The following is a 20522-nucleotide window of genomic DNA, read 5'->3' as shown; positions in this document are numbered from 1 at the left end:
ATCCATCTATCCATCTATCCATCTATCCATCCATCCATCCATCCATCCATCCATCCATCCATCCATCCATCCATCCATCTATCCATCTATCTATCTATCTAGACCTAAACCATCTTTGCGATAATTTATGGTGCTGATAACCCTGTCCAGAATCGTATTGACGAATCCTCCTGTATGTGGATATAGGACGCCTTTTTCAGCCCAATCTTCAATGCCTCGCTATACATTTCAGGTTGATCTAAAGTTTTGAAATGGTCACCGTAGATGGCTTTCTAAATCCATTGCGTTTCTAATTCCTCTATGGTGTCCAACCTGATATTCTAGGTCTCCTCTGAGGACAAATTGAACGGCGTGTACTCAAGATCCACTTTACAGATGGTGCTGTAAAGCGCACCATCTTGCTCGTTGTTCAAATAATCTCGCAACTGTATAACTTGTGACTTACACAAGTTCTTGGCATCTAGAATGCCCATAGCTTCAAGTCATCCATGGATAGAAAATGAGTCACTTGATGACAATCCTCATTATCATGTATTTTAAACGCATAAGATATGCTGTTTAATGTTTCGCTCAAGGGGTTCAACGCTCAACAGAACCATAGTGCACTGAAGAAGTCTCCTTGAAATACACTCGTCATAATGCATATTAATCTAGTTATCCTTGGTTGTCCATGATTAAAATACTTGATTCGTGTACCCCGAAGCATCATCACACGACTTAGGCAGTCAATGATGCATGGTCATAATGTGTAAAATTGTAAGACTTAAAGCAAATAGTTATGCAGTACGGAAGGAGACACTTGCTTATAGTCAATGCATGCCATATGCAAGTTCCTTTGATGTTCATGAGCTTGAGTCATGGCAACAGCGTCTATAGTGGCTAGATCCTTATTGCTTTGCTAGTGTTTACAAACTTCTTTTTGTTCTTGTGTAAGGATGCCATTCTCCTCGCAGTGAGAATATACCTTATCTGCAATGAATGCTGTGAGAAATTTATAAATTGTTGGAAGACATGCTATCGGTCGAAATTCAGATGGATTTTGAGCGTCTGGTATTTTAGGCAATATTTAAGTAGTACCTTGGAGCATAAAGCTTGGCATCAGAACTGGGTGTTCGATGATCTCCTGAAAATACCTTACCAACGCAGGATACACATTCGTAAGGTACTTGTACCAGAAGTTGTACACCGTGTCCGGATCTGAGGCTTTCCAGTTACTTGATTTTTTCAAAACTGCTGAAAGATCTAGAGCTGTGATGTTTGTTAGTTCTATTTCAGGGTTATTGCTACCTCTTGTCTTCTCTAGTTGGAAACACGCAGCGTCTAAAGTGCTTCTGTTCGTATTTGCCTAGACACCCGACCAATAGTTAGTCATGTCTTCCAATTGAGGGACTTCGATGTCTTGCTGATTATTTTACTTTACACTCAGTTCTCGATAGAAGCTTCTTTCATCTGCCTGAAAGGTTCGATTTTATTGCCTTCTTGCACTAATTTTTTGGTACCGACCACAGTATTTATGTTGAGGTGGTTAGCTGCAAATAGCTAACGCTAGCCAAAGCATCCTCAGCAGGCATAGTTGATGTTCCACTGCTTACCGTTTGCCGCAGATGCTCTTGGTGGTCTGATGTTTGATTAGTGAGATTTGCCTGACCATCTCGCAGCTCACCAGCACCACTGCCCTGCATGCTGTGGCCCCCAACGGTGGCTCCATTATTATTTATGGGTTTGGGTGTTCTTCTTGGTGCCTTTCGTCTTCATTATCATTCTGTATGACATGTGAAACCCTTACAGCACCAGCGCTACCGTCAACATAGCCGTCAGTCATGAGGGGAAAGCTCAAATCCTATCACGACAACAAGGGTGGGTGGTGTAGGTTTTTAGATCAATCTAGAATGCTCGCGTTGTTTATATAAAGAACACATTTATTCCGCAACACTGCTCCGCCCCAGGTTGCTAATTAAAATCTCGAGAAATCACCCCGGGGGAAAAGCTTCACTAAATCGCCATGTAAAGCTCTCCACTCGGGGCCACTAGTATCCAAGGTTTCTCGTTTCAGGAGTCATTCATTCCACTGACACTAGAAACTACTTGTCACCACACTTTCTGTTCTGGCATACTTCTTTAGCATCCTTCACGTCCATGCATTTTCTCATACAAGCTCTTGTGTTTTGACTTCTTATATCTCTTTGACTTAGCTCCTCACAAATTCTAACAATTTTTACCTCGACCTGCCTCTAGATAAGCTGCTATTTACTTAACTTGATGAAACGAATATTTTAAGGATAAGTCAGTGCCGCAACATCTTCGAAAAATTGTGATTCCTAATGTAATTTTTTTATTAAAAATTTTTCATACAGTGCTCTAATTTCAAAATATGCCTACTTGCATTTAACAGGGCGAGGTTGAAGCAATTCGTTTTTAACTTCAGGGATGAATAAAATTTCTGCGAACACACTTCGAGTACGTCCGAAAACTTTAGCCACCTAAATCCATTAGTAAATGAGGAAAATTGAAAACATTGTTTTCAGATTATGCTAAAAAAATTATCCTTGACATTAGTAAACATTTGTACAGAAATAGGGGACTTCAATAATGTGGATACTCAGGATAAATATTTCTAAAGACCTGCGCTAGAGCATACGACGATACAATATATAAAATTTGCAGAAATAAATGATTAGCAATAATTTTCTCATAAGCGGTATTTGGTCAACACCAAGTAGGAGGCGGCAGTGGGTCGAGCAATTTTCGTGTATCAATTAACGAATGCTTAATTTTAATAATTATAATAAAAATTAGGTTGTTATTTATAAGTAAAAGTACGAACGATTAAAAAAAAATCGTGTATCATTTTCTATGCGTTAAGACCCTTGAAGAACCTGGCAGCATCATATTCTGGTTTCTCGTTGCTCAGGAAACATAAACTTGCTTATTTAATAATCTATAACATTTTTACATAAATATACTGTAAAATATAGCGATCGACCGACTATGACCAGATGACTTTAGATATCAGAACAATTTATTGTTTCACAAAAACTTCAAATTTATATGATTAACTATATAAAATCCTTTCTATCACATTTGCATCATATAGCTAATAGGCCAGTCAGCGAACAGCCCAAATTTGTATTTCGGGGATACAATTTCAGAATGGAAGCGATGTAGTTATTTGTGTAGTGTTGATAACAGCGATGAAGGCCAGTAGTTTCCAACAGCAACTTCACAAATACAAGGAACTGCGAACTGTTTACATAAATTTGGGGAAAGCATATTTTTGGAAGACTGCCATCAAGATATGAATCACCGGGAAAAAATTCGATTATGATTTTAAAATTTCCAAAAAAAAAATCAACAATTTGATTAGATGAACGTTAAGATTGGTTAATTTGTTTACTTGGAAAAAAAATGAAAAACAGCCAAATTCGCCACTTTCCAATAGTAAATACTTTAGCAGGATATCTATTAAAGTCTCAGAAATTGTTTGTTTTTTCAGCCACTGTACTTTTGGTAAAAACTGATCAGAAGCAATAAAAGCGTAGAATTTTAATCACAAACATTTGAAGAATTGAGAGCACTATTCGGATATTTTTTCAGAATGAAACTGATCGAACGGACTGAAACTAGGGAAATGTGTTTTTTCTTCTTCTTTTGATAAAATGGAATAAATTCATTCATTTTTATTATTTTTTAATCGGGGTCAGAGTCAATGGAAAGTTGTCGATTCTAAATGAATGAACAAAATAGTACATTGCTCTACGATAATTAGGGGAAAAGGTCATTTTTTATAACAATTATTGAAGCTGTCATTTTTAAGGTTGGTCGAGCGTCTCAGTGTCTGACGGCGACGTGGAGGGAGCAGCTTGCACGTTGGAGGCGTTCGCGCTCAAATTAAAGTAGCGGCTTCAGAATGCATGAGTTTCAAATATTTCAATCATGTTTAAAGAAATGTGTTTTTTGTCCGACCCCTCTTAAAACGCGTCAGTGCTTGCACGTGAAACAGGCGTAATGTGGCCGCTTCTAGCCCAGAGACGTTCGCACATGCGCACTCTGCCGCCTGGGCACTACGAAATTTTACTCCCGCCACATGAAACTTTACGCCCGCTACACACACCCACACACGCACACACACTGCAACACACAAGTGAAAATGCGGAGAAAATTATATTTATCTTTAAAAACATTGCTTCACTGGACCCCACAGGCACCCTGCTGGTCAAGAGCACCAAATATCCTTTATCTGCTTCACATGATCGTTTTCACGTAGGGTATGACAAAAAGTATCGTGTGTATCAAGGGCATACGGTTATTTTGCTTCGTTTGGGCGGCAAGGTCACAATCCTCAAAATAGCATTCTTCACACCCTCGATAAACAATCTACTATTGCTCGAATTGACTTCAGTGTTTTTTCAATTTGTTCCATTTTTCTGTAGTATAACTGATACCCAACATAAAGTTGAAGTTTCGGATTTCACTGAAATTAAACAGAAAGCGCATGTGGAATGCCGAGAAAAAAAAACATAAAAATGGGACCATTTGAAAAATTACTGAAGTCAAATTCAAGAAAACATCACGGCCTTAGTGCAATGAACAATAAGTTTTTAATTACATGCACATCTTTCTCAACACTAATGAATGTTATGCTTGTTTACAAGAAAGGTAGGACAGAAAGTCCCTTGATACACAATGTACTATTCCACAAAACGTTACAAACAGCCTTTAACGAACAAGCAAGTTTTAATTTTACAAACATTTCTTTAAACATGATTAATAAATCTTTATAACGATGAAACATAGTGCGCATTCAATGTCAAAATTACTTCAATAATTGTGCAATTAGTCAAAATAATATCAATTCCCTTACATTCGAAGCATCAGATGTACGATTTTCGAACTTTTAATGCAGAGTTGTTAATCAGCGCAAAAGGTTAGCCAAAATAAAAAATGTATGCAGCTGACGTATTTTGAACACGCTAATTCAATCTGAGCGCTAAAGCCTCTCACGCGAAAGCTGGTTCTCTCACTCCGCCATCTGGCACTGAGTCGCACGTTGTCCGTAAATTAACAGCAATTGAAAAGTCAATTCATAAGTTAAAATTTCAACAATTTTCTTACAATTAGTTAAAGTCTTTATCTACACTCTACAAATGTAAGCTCTCAACGCTGAATATTACAGCTGGATAAATAATAGTTGTAAAAATGATCTCTTCTCCTAATTTTCGTGAAACAGTTTACTATTTTGCTTATTTATTTAGAACTGATATCTGAAAATTGACTCTAACGCAATTTTGTAAGATGAAATTGAAAGAAATTATTCCATTTGTTTATAAGCAAACCGCATTTTCCTACGTTTAGATCTTCTTGAGCAACAAATAGATTTATAATTAATAATTAATTTTTTCCCCCAGAAATGCATATCTTGATCGCAATCTTCAAAAAATATTATATCGCCAACTTTCTTCATTGTCCAGTTGCTTGCGTTTGTAATCGTTTTTCATTAAACTATAAGACGAAGTTTATTAAAGAGCATAAAATAAAAATAAGGAACTGCACACTCTTTAGTATCAGCCCCCATCCCCCAAAAGAAAACAAGTGATCTCTGATGATAATGTACATATATGAATAAATTAGAAAGGTCTCAATCAAATGATTAATTTTTATAAAGTCTAGTGTGAAATAAGAGGAAAATGAAGAATTTTTAAAGTTTTTATTTCATAAAAGAAATTGATTGTTAAACCAAATGATTCTCTTTGATGTTTATTTATTATTTATTCATAACTGACAAGACAAAGAAAAACTGAAAATTTAAGGAAAACCGCACCTTGCTAGCATGAATCTAAAAGAATATATTTATAAATAATAATAAATTATTAAAACAAACCCTTCATTAACAAGAATTAATTATTACCTAACTTTAAGTAAAGCTTGAATAAAGTTGAAAATTTCAGCGAAACCCGCAACTTTATAGCATTACTCTAAGATAAGATAGTTTTAAATAAGTATTTATTATTATTTATTATTCATAATTATTTATTCATTTTTATTAATTATTGCTTCACGCTAACCGACAACTTGCCAACAATTTGGAAATTTAACAAAAAAACGCAACTTTTGAAAATTATTAAAAGATAATAGTATTAAAAAAAAAAAAAACAATAAGTGTTTAAATAATCATTTTTGTTAACTTGAATTAGTTATTACCTCACTTTAATTGAAAAGTGGACAAAAAGTGAAATTTTTTGTACTCAACTTTGTAGCACTATTCTAAGAAAATAATGTTATAAATAATACTACCATGTTTAAAAAAATATTTTTATTAACTTTAATCGATTATTTCCCCGCTCTGACTGAAAAGTTGAAAGCAAGATTAAAAATTCAGAAAAACCATGATTTTATACCTTTATTCTAAGAGTAAACTGCTACAAACAATATTAACTTGTTAAAAAACATTGATTGAAAAATCGACTGATCAGTAGAAGGTAATATTTGATGAATTGAAAATGATTCGTACTAAAAAAAAGCCACAACAAATAATAATTAGCGCCAAAAAGTCGCAAAAACAGAATTCTTCACTTATGGCGGTATTTGGGACTCTATCAAACAAGACTTCTGTGGTTGAAATTTGAAGTCATTTTTGAATCATATTCTATATTAAATCTTGAAGAGAAATTTGAGGGTTAACTTGATACACCTAATATTGAAGATTCTGAAAATAATTTACAATAATGTATTTTTCTTTTTAATCGGAAATACGTGTTAAAAATCATGCGATTTAGAAACCCACTAAATAACTTTGGAACACTTTTTGTTGATGATGTGGATTTAAATCAATTTTATTTTATTTTCCGTAGATACACGAATATAGCATAAAGCCCATTTTGTTACTCTTTGAACCCATTTTTTTCAGGCACTGGAGCAAATTTGTTGAAAGATTCGTATTCGGCGTCCAAAAACCTGTAGAAAATAACTTCAACCATTTTGGAAACACGGAAAAGTTCATTTTTAGAGCAGTTAAAATATAGTTTGTAGGGCATTGAAAACCAGTCTAATTTTTTTCTTTAATTAGATTCGTTTTAGGTTCTTTTTCAGTGTAAAAAAGTTTTCAGAAGTTACAAAATTGTTTAGGATAATATTCCTTATTTCAGGAATTTATTTTTACTTTAAGGGGGTCCCTAAAAATAATATTTTTCCCAAGATAAATATTTTAACTAGAAATCTGTCAAGATTTTAAAAAATTGGGCATACTACTAGGGATGTGAAGTAATTCATTTCGACAGTGATTATGTGCAAATGTCGGAAATGATGGAAAATACGGAATATGAAAATTACCAACACAATCAGCTGTTTTCAGGAACGAGTTTAAAATTATCGGTTATTTTGTTCTTGATTTTTAATGTTCCCTACATTTTTGTGAAAAAAAGGAGATTAGTTCAAGGTTTCAATTCTAAATTTTTTGCAATTTTATTGTATTTTACCATGAAACGTTTTAAATTTACGAAGAACTTGTAAATACAATAATTTCCAACAATTGCGGAATTTTCCATCCTTATATAATAGGCAGACTGTAAAAAATATAAATAGTGATTTGTAGTGAATAGTGATTTGTGATGAGAATATTATTATTATAAACAAGTTTTCCCCACCCCTCACAATTTTGGAATTTTTAATATGTATCAATCATTTTTTTCGATACTTTTGAATTTTGAACTTTAGGAATCTACCAGTAAAAATCCGAACGCAATTGTTTTTAGAACAATAAAAATTGATCGACGTTTAGTCTTGCACGAAAAGCACGGAACGTTAATTAACAAACTCATATTTTGTAAACTATTGGTGGCAAGGGGTTTTCTTGTATGTCATTTTTTAATTTATTGAATGCTCTGTTAATAAGTTCGACACACTCTTTAACTATAAGTCAACCGAAAGCAACAGTCCAAGCAAATGTGTTTAAAAAATGTAACAATTTTTGCATACTGTTGTTAATAACTAAAAACCCAGAAATAAATTAAGTAGGTTTGAATTTGTTATTATTTTGATCGGACGTCTATCCAAAAATTTTATAATAGAAATCTCTCGGTTCCTATTGGAAGGATCCCAGGCCATAATTTTCTACAGAGACGCGAATTAGGTTAAAATAATTATTTTAAGTCAATGAAACCAATTTGATTAATTTTTTCCCTCGAGACCCACTTTTTCGTGCCCATAATATATCTTTAAAAAATTTTAGTTTAAAATTATAAATTAACAACTTTTTAAACTATAATTGTACATTCTTTTTTTTTTTATTGATATTTTATAATATTCATATTGAAAAATAAGAGACAAAAATATCAATTTGATACAGAAACCACTTACTAGAAAAGATCGTTTGGGAATATATGATCATTAATAGGCATTTATTTTGTAAAGATCAAATTCGCCTCATGAACTTTAGACTTATTTTTTTATCAAAAACTTTCTAACATTTTAACATTTAATTTAAAATTTTTAATAGTATGTAATTGAAATCTTTATATTAAAAAAATAGGACTGCCTTACTCAATTCATAACTCGAATTAATAAAATTGAATGCTAACCTTTCAACGTTACGTTGAAAGTGTCTATCGAATCTAAAATAACCTTAATTATTATTTTAATATGCTGTATTTCAGTGTCATCCTGTTCTTTACGTAGGTTTCTATTATAGAATTTTCCATTTTTTCAAAAATCCCTATGAAACTGGATAATTTATATATTTTACGACTGTAGAGAAAAATGACAAAAATGATAAAACCGAAATAATTAACTCAAGTTAAAAAATGTACTTCCTCCTTTTCTGAGATTTTGTGAGGCAAATAGAACATGGTTTCGAGAATTGCATTAGAAACTTTACCGAAAAATGCATCTATAAACGTGTGCAGACCACATGGTGCTTTTAGCACAAGTTTTGCGTGTGCGTGTGCCTGTATTGAAAAAAAGTTCTCATTAGCACTTTACATAATAGAGTCAATGTCTTCGCCAAATCAAACTGCCAACTACAAAGATAGAATTAGTTACAGCTAGCTGTGACTATTGTGAAATGGCCGTCCCAATTTATTTTATATAAGTACTCTCAAGTCACACTACAACTATCTTTGGACCACATGGTCTAAAATTAAAATTAAGAAGTTATATTTAAGAACAACTTGAGCCATTTAAGTTGTTTTTGCGGAGAACCGCTTTTCGAATTCTCAACCTTCAAGATGCGTGTTTCCTACGGATTTTTGATTTTTTTTAACTTCGAGAATTTGAGTAAATTTCGTAAGTTCGTCGCGCATGGTTGAACACTATTGGCCATTTTAAGGATACTTTTTTATCTCTGAATCAATTATTTATACGAACTCGCTGCTGATCCATTAATGAAGATATATTTCAAGAGCATAAAAATTATGTTTGAAATTTCTATAAACAATTTATTGAAGCAAATACTCATGTCTATGAGTTTTCTGTAGACCAAAATGATTTTTCACGAAAATCGTTCTGATTTATTATTAGCATAGTATTTAGTAAAAAATGGGCATAAATTAAAAATTTATGAACAGCTCATCAACAAGTTTTAAACAATTCTGTAATCTATTAAGACACATGGGCAAACAAACTGATTCACTGGAGTTTTTGTTTTAAAACATTTTTAACCATTAAATCAAATGTTAAATATCAGCTTTATTGTTTCAAATCTGTGTTCAATCATTCTAACCAACCTCACAGTTACGCATGAAATACACTAGGGACTAGGGCCCCAATAAACGTTCTAACGACCGCTGTTATTAACAATACAACAATCATTCGGCTACTTATTACTTTTCTATATAATCTATGCGTGTAAGATTTAATTTTCTTAGCACAATGTGATAATAATAATAGTCTCTAATAAGTATCCTCCGCGAAAATATCTTTTAACTCTCTGAAATCATTGTTGATAAACCACATTTTAATGAGTACCTATCACAGTTACTCAAAACACCAAGAATACTCAATTTTTTTTATATCTTTTATCAATCTGGAACACTTACCTGTAGCTGCCTCGTTGCTTCGGCCAAAGCTGTTCTGTGCCCATCATCCCACAAGCGTCTCTTCCGACTCGCTTCCACTCTTTCTCGCAATTTACTAGGATAGAGTGAATACGCATTTTTTATTCCTATATGATAATCTCCAGATGGATTATTCCAGGTGGTAGGAATCTGAAACAATTAAAAATGATTCTGTATTATTTTGAAACAAAATTGGTTAACTTTAAAATAATTCAATTGAAAATTCAAGTATTGACGAGATTGAAAGAGACAGCTATTTAATGGGTGGTTCACAAAAAACTTCTTTTTATTTTTCAGCAGCCGTATCGCGACAGTTTGTTTCTAGGATGAGAAAATAATTCTACAAAAAAAATTGGCACTGGTAAAAGTCATAAGAAGTATGATTTTTAAGAACAGACAAATATAAGAGCATAATTGTACCCCTGAACATTTTTTGTAAGGATTGCCAAAATGATGGGACCTTCCCCATACAATAGGAAAAATTAACAATAGAGATGAGAGGAAAAATTTTTTAGCTGGTCACCAGAAATAAATATTTAAAAACAAAATTTCCGTTCAAGAAGACTTTCTATGGCTTTTCATAACTAAAATTTGACAAAATAGTAATATCCATAAACACGAGGAAGAATAACTATATTATGTAAAATAATTTTTTATATTTTATTATAATTAGAAGAAAACTACAGTTGACCATTTAACACATTTCTTATTAGGAAAAACCAGCCCGGTGCCCCTTAATGAGAAGCTTGTAATGAAAAAGTAGGATGAAAGTCACTAGGCGAAGTGACGGCAGTGTTTACCTATAGGGCCGACTAGGGTGAAAGTCATAAAAGTAATATTTTCCAATAGATTTATTATTATTTTTTTCGTTTCTGTGCCGGAAGAGTAAAGTAAAATAATTTTAGTATCGAATCAGATAAATAAATCTAAATATTGTTATTATTAATTATTGTGCTACTAAAAGCAATATTATTAATTATTTTTAGCAAATTCTGTAAGGTTTTGGTTACAAACAAAGAGTAACGTTCAAATTTTATATCGGAATGAATAAAATTAACAATATTTACATTTTTATAAATTATTTTGATAAGTTTTTTTATTTCCCGCTCTTTTCAATTTCTTCAATCGCATTTATTTGTACATATTCATACTATTTTATTATTTATTTTTCTTAATTAAATACTTAAAATATTTGAATTCATTCTTTCATGAAAAAACGAAGAAATGCACCGTAAAACAGTTAAAAAATATCACTTTTTTCATTTTCACCATGTATTTTGTAGCACGTCGGCCCTATAGGTAAACAGCGCCGCGGGCGCCCATATAATTACTAATTTTCGCCGGTCAAGAGTCATTCCACTTTTATCTTTAAGCGGCACGGGGATGAGAAAAGCGTTATTTACTAATGGTTGGGCAATAATCCTGCAATTAAAATGAAATAAGTTTTTCCTCTCTATTCTTACATATATTCGGCAAATTAATCATAATTTTTGCTGTTTTATAACTTTCAGCTTTAATAATTATGCATATTATACAATATTAGAAGCCTTAATATCAAACACTGACATTTCATTTCAAATTTTAATTTACCGCGAAGAACTAGGGATCACTCGAAGGACAAGTTCGACGAAAATGTATTGGGGCCTGTTTGACCTATTCTTTTGACTGCCACTGACAGCTAAGGCGGCCAATAGCTGCATTCTGGTGACCTATGCACTATAAACAATATGATAATTAAAAAAAAAAAGCTACAAAAAAATACATAAATCTCACTTATTATGTATATTTCATGCTCGCCACCGCTAAACAATTTTTAAAAAATCACAAAAAAATGAGGAGAGTACTTTCTCACCAAGAGAAGCAAACTGCCGCAATAAGACCACCGAAAAATAAAAACAAGTTTTTTGTGAACTCCCCTATATCATTTAAAAAAGGGAAGTTAAAACATGTGCTTTTTTAAATAATCTAAATAGTCACTTTAAAAACGTCGGTCAGAAAACTTACTTTTAACTTTCTGCCAGTTAGACCTGTAATGCATCCCTCTGTGGCTTGTACAACTATGCTGGTGTCCACGTCTCCGGCTCCACTGCAGTCAAATCTTTCGATAATCTTTGGCTTTCCATCAGAAGTCACCTGGAAATAATAATTGCTTTTTTTTCTCCAAAGAAAAGACAGTGGTAATGGGGTATGTTTTTAAAGTTAACGTCTGAGATTTTTTAGTTTTTATAGTGATCTGACTTGAAAACTGACTTCGACGACTCAAAATCCATTCGCCATCAAGTCGAAAATAGCGTTCTTTGAGGTTATGTCTCAAATTTACCGGATGAGGTAAATACATATGAGTTAATACATAGGAATACATTGGTCTTTGAAATAATTCTTGACCTTTTTTTTGGGGCCTCAAGTACCTGAAGTCTGAGAGAAAAATGAGGTGCCTTTTAACATATTATGTATAACATTATAACATAGCTGCTTTATAACACACACACACCCCGTGGCCAACCGCATCACTGTCGTGAGGCATGGCTACAGTTCTGATTTACCGCGGTTCTACTGGGAGCGGGGGTAATTTCCATAGATGTCAGTTTCTCCCAGTGGGACCCTGCAGTGGTTGTTTAAACTTTTTTTTTGAATAACATATAGCCTCGGTGGCTTAGGTAGTTAGGTGGTCGGACTTCACGTTAAAGGTCTATCGACTTTCATCGGGGTTCTGGTAGTTAGGAACCCACCTTAAGCTGTAGTTCCCCCATGATTCACTTGGCTGCAACCCAGTTCATCGATGGTCGGGTAAAAACCAGGGTTTGTCCAATATGGTAAGTTAAGCATACTAATCTTATCAGATCACTCGATTGCGCTTTAAAAATGTGTCCGTGACTGATGATATGTACTGCAACCTTTCTTAAGCCTGAGAGAAAAATAAGTTTCAACATTCTTATATTAGGAAGCCAAAGGGCGTCCTGTTTCCAGAAACGGAAGGATTCGGCATTGCGATTTAGGACAAGATTATCAGCACCAGAAATTATCACGAGCACAAGTTAGAACAAAATGTGGTTGACCAGTACTGACTATGTGGAGAAACAACTAATCCTTTCTGTAGCATTTCTATTGATACATTTCAATGCTTGTTTTGGAAAACGAAGATTGCATCTTATAATGGAATTTTACTATTCAAACTGATTATTATGTCAAAGTCAATTGAGCGAAATCGTGATGCCTAAAAAAAATGTTTTCAGGCAAACTATATAGCAAAGATCCATAAGTATAGCGAACTAAGCCATGAAGTGAAGACAATATGGAGAAATGCTAAACATACATCTATTCATTCTATTGTGATTTTGGCTGCAAGTAATGGGCACGCCAGATACACTGAACATATTCAACATTTAGAAGTCAGTAGGGTACTGGCAGAAATTTAGAAGGTGGTTCTATTAAACAACTGTAGCATTGTAAGAAACTTTCTAGCCCATCAAGAAGCAAGCGACTGAGAACCTATGGAGTGACAGATAGTAGCTCTAAGAAGGCATACACAGGAAAATGTTGGCACCTCAAACGCTCGCGACCTCGGTGTAAGGACATCAGCTTTAGAAGGCGGACTACAAACAAAACCATGCTCCTAATTTTGTACTCACAACATCACCGCAAAAGATTCCACACATCGTAATAAATTAACTTATGACATCCTCCTCTCATCAGTCACTTGACTTAGTCCGTGGCTACGATGAAAAACCGGGTTTACCCAAGAACAAGTTACAAAATATATAATAAAAAAATATTGGGCCTTAACCATCTTAAGCCTGAGATCTTTTTTTAACTGAAGAGCTTGTGGTTCCGATCCCAGCAACTGTACGTCAGCATTACTTCACTAGTACGAACAAGTGGCGCGCAGATAGCGCTAGGAGTCTTTCCAGCCGGGTTTTACATGGAAAGCATAGGAAAAATTAGTTAGAAATAAATTTAATTGATATTATTCGTAATTAAAATCGTTTTTATGTATATCATAATTAAAGTTTCATATCTTTTTATGAAATTGTCAATAGATCACAAGTTTCAACCTCGCTCACGAGCCCTCTTCAGTGATTTATTTCTTATAAATTCCTAAGAAGGAGGTTAAAAATAATATCAGCACTGAACACTTTAAAAATATTGATTAGATCAGTGAACGCTCTGAGAAAAACTTTTCTTGCGTTTACGTTTTGGAGCCATTATATTGGCGTTTCTCAAAAAGTTGTCCACTTTGGGGAATTTAGTTTTTGAGAAAAAAGTTGTTAGAAATGACTGAAATTTTTTTATCTTATAGTTCTAACTATCAGGTAACGGAAAGTAAGCGTGGCCGCGAAAACAATTCATAAATTAATATTAAAAAATTATAACAATGTTGGTTATGGCTCACATATTATGAACGTAGTTAAATCGTGCAAACTAATTAGTTTTCAGTCAATTCACATAAAATTCATTCGAAATTTAATAAAATACAATGGTGTACCACGTTCTCATTCACTTTCTGTTGCTTTTCTGGAAATTATTAAGAAAAAGAAATAGAGTGTACCATGATTTATTCAAATAAACATCAACTGATCTTAATAACAACCTTTACCTTCCGTTGTTGGGCGAGTCAAAATAACTTTTTTAATCCCGTCAGCCCTTTTGCTACACGCTCGCGTCAGAACGATTATTTTTCAATCACAATTACTTGTCCACTGCACCGTCGTGTATTTTAAGCCCGAGGAATGCTAGCGCTCCACGTTCCGCCACTGACAGTACGACTAACCTCGAAACTCGCAACTGGGACGGACAGGACATCTCACGCATGACAAATTTAATAATATTTCATGTTTGTGCGTGTAAAAAATAACCTTATAAATGTATTAAAAATAAATACCTGTACATTTTCACTTGCTGAATCCAAATCTGACCTTATATTTTGATATTTCTCAAGTAATTGAGGAGATTTAGGCAGGAACAATAGAATATATAATTAAGGTACGCGTGTCTAAAAGCACAGTTTAATTAATTTTTTGAAAAGCGAAATTGACTATTTAATTCTCTACGGGTGAAATTGATTGAAGAACTATCCGAGTAACGAATCTCACCCAAATTTACATTGATTTTAATTTTTTTTATATATATAAACCAATTAAATATGCGTGGGACCGACATGACATGTAAACGAAGGGCAACTTAGAAATTTTTTGTAATAATCGACAAAACTATGATCGAAGTTACAAAATGTATTTTTTATATTATTATTCATACTAATGATATAATTTAGGTTGTAGATAGATAAATTACGGTAATAGTAGTTTAATGTTGCTAAAATCCGAGAAAGCTAGTACTGGTGACACGGGAACGACGGGACATTTTTAATAGTTTTTTATTTCTAGCTACAATTAGAAATAATTCAGATTCATCAGAATGAGGTTTTTCTTTATGTTGAGCTTCTATGACGAGAATTTTTTGCATCGCCTATCTCTTTATTATTATTGATTGTAGAGCTTGGGCACAAAATGGCCAACTTTTTGAGAATAACCCATATAAGGTATGTTTGCCAAAAATAAGTTAAAAAAAAAGGCATTGAGAAACCATATATATCTTTTTATTACATATAGTTACTACACAAAAATATGTAATTATTTTTGCACTATTTTTGTGTAGTAACTATATGTAATAAAAAAATATATATGGTTTCTCCATGCTTTGTTTCAACGACATTCTGTCATGTAAAATGAAATTTAATTAGAAACTAAAATTAAATAACAGAAATTCTGATTTGATATTGAGGTAAAGAATTAATTTAATATGAAAGGAAATTAAAATATGAACAATGTCAGATTTTGGTATAAATACGTAATTTAGTAACAGTAAGCCTAATAAATAACAAATTATGAATTGGAATAAACGAATTAATGAAGGGTACCCCCCTCCCCTTTTATCGATTTCTAATTTTTGCGATTTTTAATGGGCTGGTAAATAAACAATAATCGACTTTATGGGTTTGGATATTTTCATACATATAATTTAAAACTTAAAAAACAAGACAAAATTTTTACATAATTTTTTTATCAACATTTTATAGCTGTTTCTTGCGGTCAATGAAAAGTCCTCTTTTTTGTTGCGGGCGTGATTGCAAGTGACTGGAACGTCTGATTGATCGGTTGAACAGTTTTTGAGTTACAATGCCCGCCAATCGTAAAAACACGGTTTTGAGGAAAATGCGTTTAAGTTTTGTGAAGCAATTTTTCGTGTATTACACCTAGTCACCTTCAATCAGCTATGCCAGGTTGATAAAAACTCTCTTCTAACTCTTTAAGCAGGTAGTCACATAGTAAGCCGAGGGGGGGCCGAATTATGGCGAGGGTATTATGAATAGCCGACAAAAAAACCGTTTACCTGGGCGTCCATCCCATGCAGCGCGTCTACCGTGCATCGGCTAGAACTCCCAAGAGTATTTCGAATTTTTACTTGAAATTTTCACGGAATATCCTTAAAGAGTTATCCGTTCGAATAAGATGATAAAAAAATCGATTTTTTGACCCCGAGAATGAGGGTGGTACCCTTAAATAATTGAAGAACTAATTAATTTTAATAAATAGTTAAATTTAACCCTCCGTTTCAGGCAGGAGATTTTAAGGCACAAGCAAATTTTTAAACTGAAATGTATCGCCTTTAGGAAAACATGGAAGTTCGGTTCCCCGCTCTAAAACATATAGGTAGTAATAGGGTCCTGTGCTGGGTTTGAAAGCTTAGACTATGAGCTTCGAAAAAAATATAGGTCCTTTGGCGGCTGCTTCAAGAAGTTGAATTATTTGAAGGCCTAGAAACCGAAAGTATTTTACAGTTTTTTTTACAGCTTTTTGAAGCAGCCGCCAAAGGACCTATATTTTTTCGAAGCTCATATTCTAAGCTTTCAAACCCAGCAACGATTTTTTTTTTAAATTTATTTGTTGCAAAATTATGAATTTTTCAACAAGCATAGAATTTTTTCTATTTAACCCCAAACTTCAATGTTTATTTTTTAAAGTTTTTAACGTGTGATAACAACAACAATTGGAGCGCATAGCAGATGCTTAAAGAATAACCCTGAATTTTACTAAATTTTTCGAATGCTAAAAATAGTTCAAAAACTGAATAGGACTTAGAAGACCCTGTGTGTAAACGGAAGGTGGGAAAAAGAATTCTTTAAACGAAGGTTTAAATAAATTAAGAAAGTATAGTTTTTATTTATATTTTTACGAAAGAATGTAAAAAACAAAGATATCGCTTCAATTTAAGATAACATGTTCCATATAGTATAGAGTCGCGCCTGAGTCGAGTGAAATCATGGCTCAAAAGTGTAATATAATGTTCTGACACCGAAAAGTTGGAAGATGCAAGGTTCTGAAACACCGAATTCTTTCGGCTTCGTATAGTATTTTTCCACTTATTATTTCTTCTACATATTGATATGAGTATGGAAAATTGGACGTTATTAACGTTGAATGAAGATATTTACTCATATATCTGTTTAGGCTCGTAGTTTAGGACGCACATGATATGATGTTTTTTCATATTTACTCGAAAGAATTTTTTAAAGCAAGGGTATATTTAGAGTTCAAGGAGTATTCTGATGTGAAGGGTAAAAAAATCGAATTTTTTGTTGTTGCTTTTTCGAGTTTGTGGTCATAGAATTATTATTCCCTAGTTGGTTTAGCCGATACGTTCCTTTTTGACTAGTAATAAAGCTTCATACTAGAGGACGAAATGGGGCGAGCTCGAGTTTCAAAGCAGGTATCAGGAGTCGGGACAAACATCTGGAACAACTTTTGGTATTTATACCTTCGTCTATATTTACAAGTACACTGCTTTTCCAATTTAAGTCCGGTTTTGGAGATGCTTTTTCAAAAACGGCTAAACCGCTTGGCTTGAAATTTTACCAAAACACCCAGCACATTTATGGCGTATCTTATGAACATATCTTTTTTATTCACTGCTGTAAAAAACGCTGCTATTTTGTTAATTTACATTAAAATATAAAAATTGTGGATCAGCACATAACGAGGAGATTACAGATTATGAATCTTTTTCGATTTTCTATTTCTGATGTCCAGTAGGGCCGGAAAAGCCTGCGCCAGCCGTTTCAAAATTGGTTTGGTCGGTGTAAAAGCACATTTATAAATAATATCATACTTTTCAATGGCAAACAATTCTTTTCTAGAGTCCAAAGTCATACCTTTCGAGGAGAAAAAGTTTTCCCCAATATATGCAATAGTTTTCAACACAAAAATTGTTGAAAATGTACTTATTTTTACGCGTTTCCAATCAGAATACCCCCTTGGGATAAGCACACAAACACAGGCCAACACACACACACACACACACAGAGGATGTCTTAAGAGAACTGTAGTTAATTTAGTGGGGGAGGGGTGCACACAAGAAAATAATCAAAAAAAGTCCCAAACATTTTTTAGGTCCGATGTTTATTCTGGACGCAACAGAGGGCACAAGCTGTACGTGTGAGCATGTCTGGCGTGTGCACGCCGTCGCAACCAAGCAGTTCCCCCACCGAAGCGCTGGACGAAGCGATGGCCATCACACCGTCCGATAGTGCTCGTGTTGAACTCCTCCAATTTTTTTTTAACTCCCTTGAACTTCTTTAAAATCGTTTAAAATCTTTCCAAATTGAGTTAGGGCAGCCCTCGCGGTTTACGTGTCGATCCCCCCGCGCGGTACCACATATACTATTTTATATCTCAAACAGTTTAAACAAAAATATAGAAACATCAATTATCAATTTTTATATAAACAATAATAATATTATTATGATAGAATGAAACAGAAATTAATTATTGTAAATATAAATATATTCTATTTATACATATTATCACTTCCAGAACAGTGACTCCATCCTCTGAAAACTTTGTTCGCTCTCAAAAAATATCTTGTATAAAAAAAAACGTCTCTCGCGCATGCTGTGTTTGGTTTTTACGACAAAGTTTTTTCTTGGGATGGCTTTTTGCCAGGCTTATATATTTTCTTCATCTGCTGGCACATAAAAGAAATTAAGTTTTTTGGAGCAGCTGTCATAATCTGATATTTACATCCAGAGTTGATACACCGCATTTCGCCTATTTTTTAATGTTATTTAAAGCTTTTAAAAAGTAATACAAATTTAAAAAATGTAAACTTTCATTTGTCATACATATAACCGAATTCCATTGCGAAAAATAATAATCAAATTAATTTTTCACTAATCTTTCCTATGCAGCTGATCCCCCCATCATGCTCCAGGCTGCAGACGAGTCTATGGATGGCGGAGTACTAAAGAAAATCAGGATTACCCCATATGTAACTCAAGAACAAAAAGGCCTTTGAAATATTGGCCTGTAACCATCTTAAGTCTGAGATTTCTTTAATAAATCCAACTCTAGTGGAAAATGTTAGAATCTATTAGTCTTCCACCTCAGGGCCATTAACAAAATGTTAAGAATTTTGGCCTGCTCAATAAAATTTCAAACAGCTTTTTAAAATATAAAGAAAAGTAGAGAAAAATATATTTAAATCTGTTGGAAATTAGTCTGATATAAAATTTTCCATATTTTTTATTCAAATACACGAAAATCTCACTTTCAGTCCCACCCCTCCATTTTCGGCTATACTAAAACTGCTGGCGCCCGCAGTTTCTCAAGGGAGAAGGGCAAGAACGTTTGCGACAGTCATCTTGCACGGGCCTCAGAGCGCTAGCGCAACAGCATGCATTATAATTAGAAATGGTTCAGGCGGTCCTAGCTGTTTACGTTTCAATCCCACAGAATTAAATACAAGGCTATTTGAAGGCAACCCCCTACAGGGGACTGAAAGTGAGAGTTTGTTGTAGTAAGATAATTGAATAAACATTGCATTAATTGTTATTTAAAATCAAATATAAGAATGTAACCCTATTTCAATGTTTTTGGAAAAGTAAATAAATGTATTCGGAACCACCATGTTGTGAGCCTATTACGCCCAAAGAAAACTGAGCTCAAAAATTGGCTCAAAATTCGTTAGCGAACTATTTTTGAGCCCCTAAATCAAATTTAAAAAAATTAAAAATTAAATGAAAAGGTCTATTTAAAAAAGTGAATTCGGATTTGATATATTTTAATTTCTACTGAAAATACTCATGGTGCGCAGTTGCAAAAAACGTTGAAACGTTATTCTAAAATTTTAGAGAAAAGGATTTGATGCTCTGTTAGATAAACACAGACATATCGGTTAAAAGAAATTACTAGTTTAACTACATAATTATTGCTAAACTAAAACAATAATGGAGCATAACATGAAGCAATTCTTAAGTCTGATATATGTACGGGAATTTTATCACGCATACTCAGTGGACACCTTGCAGCTGTGTTTCCAAAACGTAATCGATTCGATTTAGTTTTTAAATTTTCAACTATTGCTCAGAAATTTTTCGTATTTATTAGGTTCCCTGAACTAAAATTATGAATAATAAATTTTCCC

General features: G+C 33.4%; 1 protein-coding gene across 2 annotated transcripts in view; it reads right to left on the bottom strand.

The window, feature by feature from the left end:
* The window catches only part of LOC117183054 (tripeptidyl-peptidase 2), a 231525-nt gene that overhangs the window by 161657 nt on the left and 49346 nt on the right, over positions 1-20522 (bottom strand). For both annotated transcript variants that reach the window (XM_033376207.1, XM_033376208.1), the window contains exons 2-3: positions 12051-12179; positions 10029-10196 (exon numbers count right to left, since the gene is read on the bottom strand). In XM_033376207.1, the coding sequence (XP_033232098.1) occupies positions 10029-10196; positions 12051-12179 (297 nt within the window). The remainder of the gene's footprint in view (positions 1-10028; positions 10197-12050; positions 12180-20522) is intronic.

Source organism: Belonocnema kinseyi, chromosome 2, assembly GCF_010883055.1.
Source record: "Belonocnema kinseyi isolate 2016_QV_RU_SX_M_011 chromosome 2, B_treatae_v1, whole genome shotgun sequence".
Classification (NCBI taxonomy): domain Eukaryota; kingdom Metazoa; phylum Arthropoda; class Insecta; order Hymenoptera; family Cynipidae; genus Belonocnema; species Belonocnema kinseyi.
Note: the sequence above shows the minus strand (reverse complement) of the source record. Positions and strands in the feature narration are given on the sequence as shown.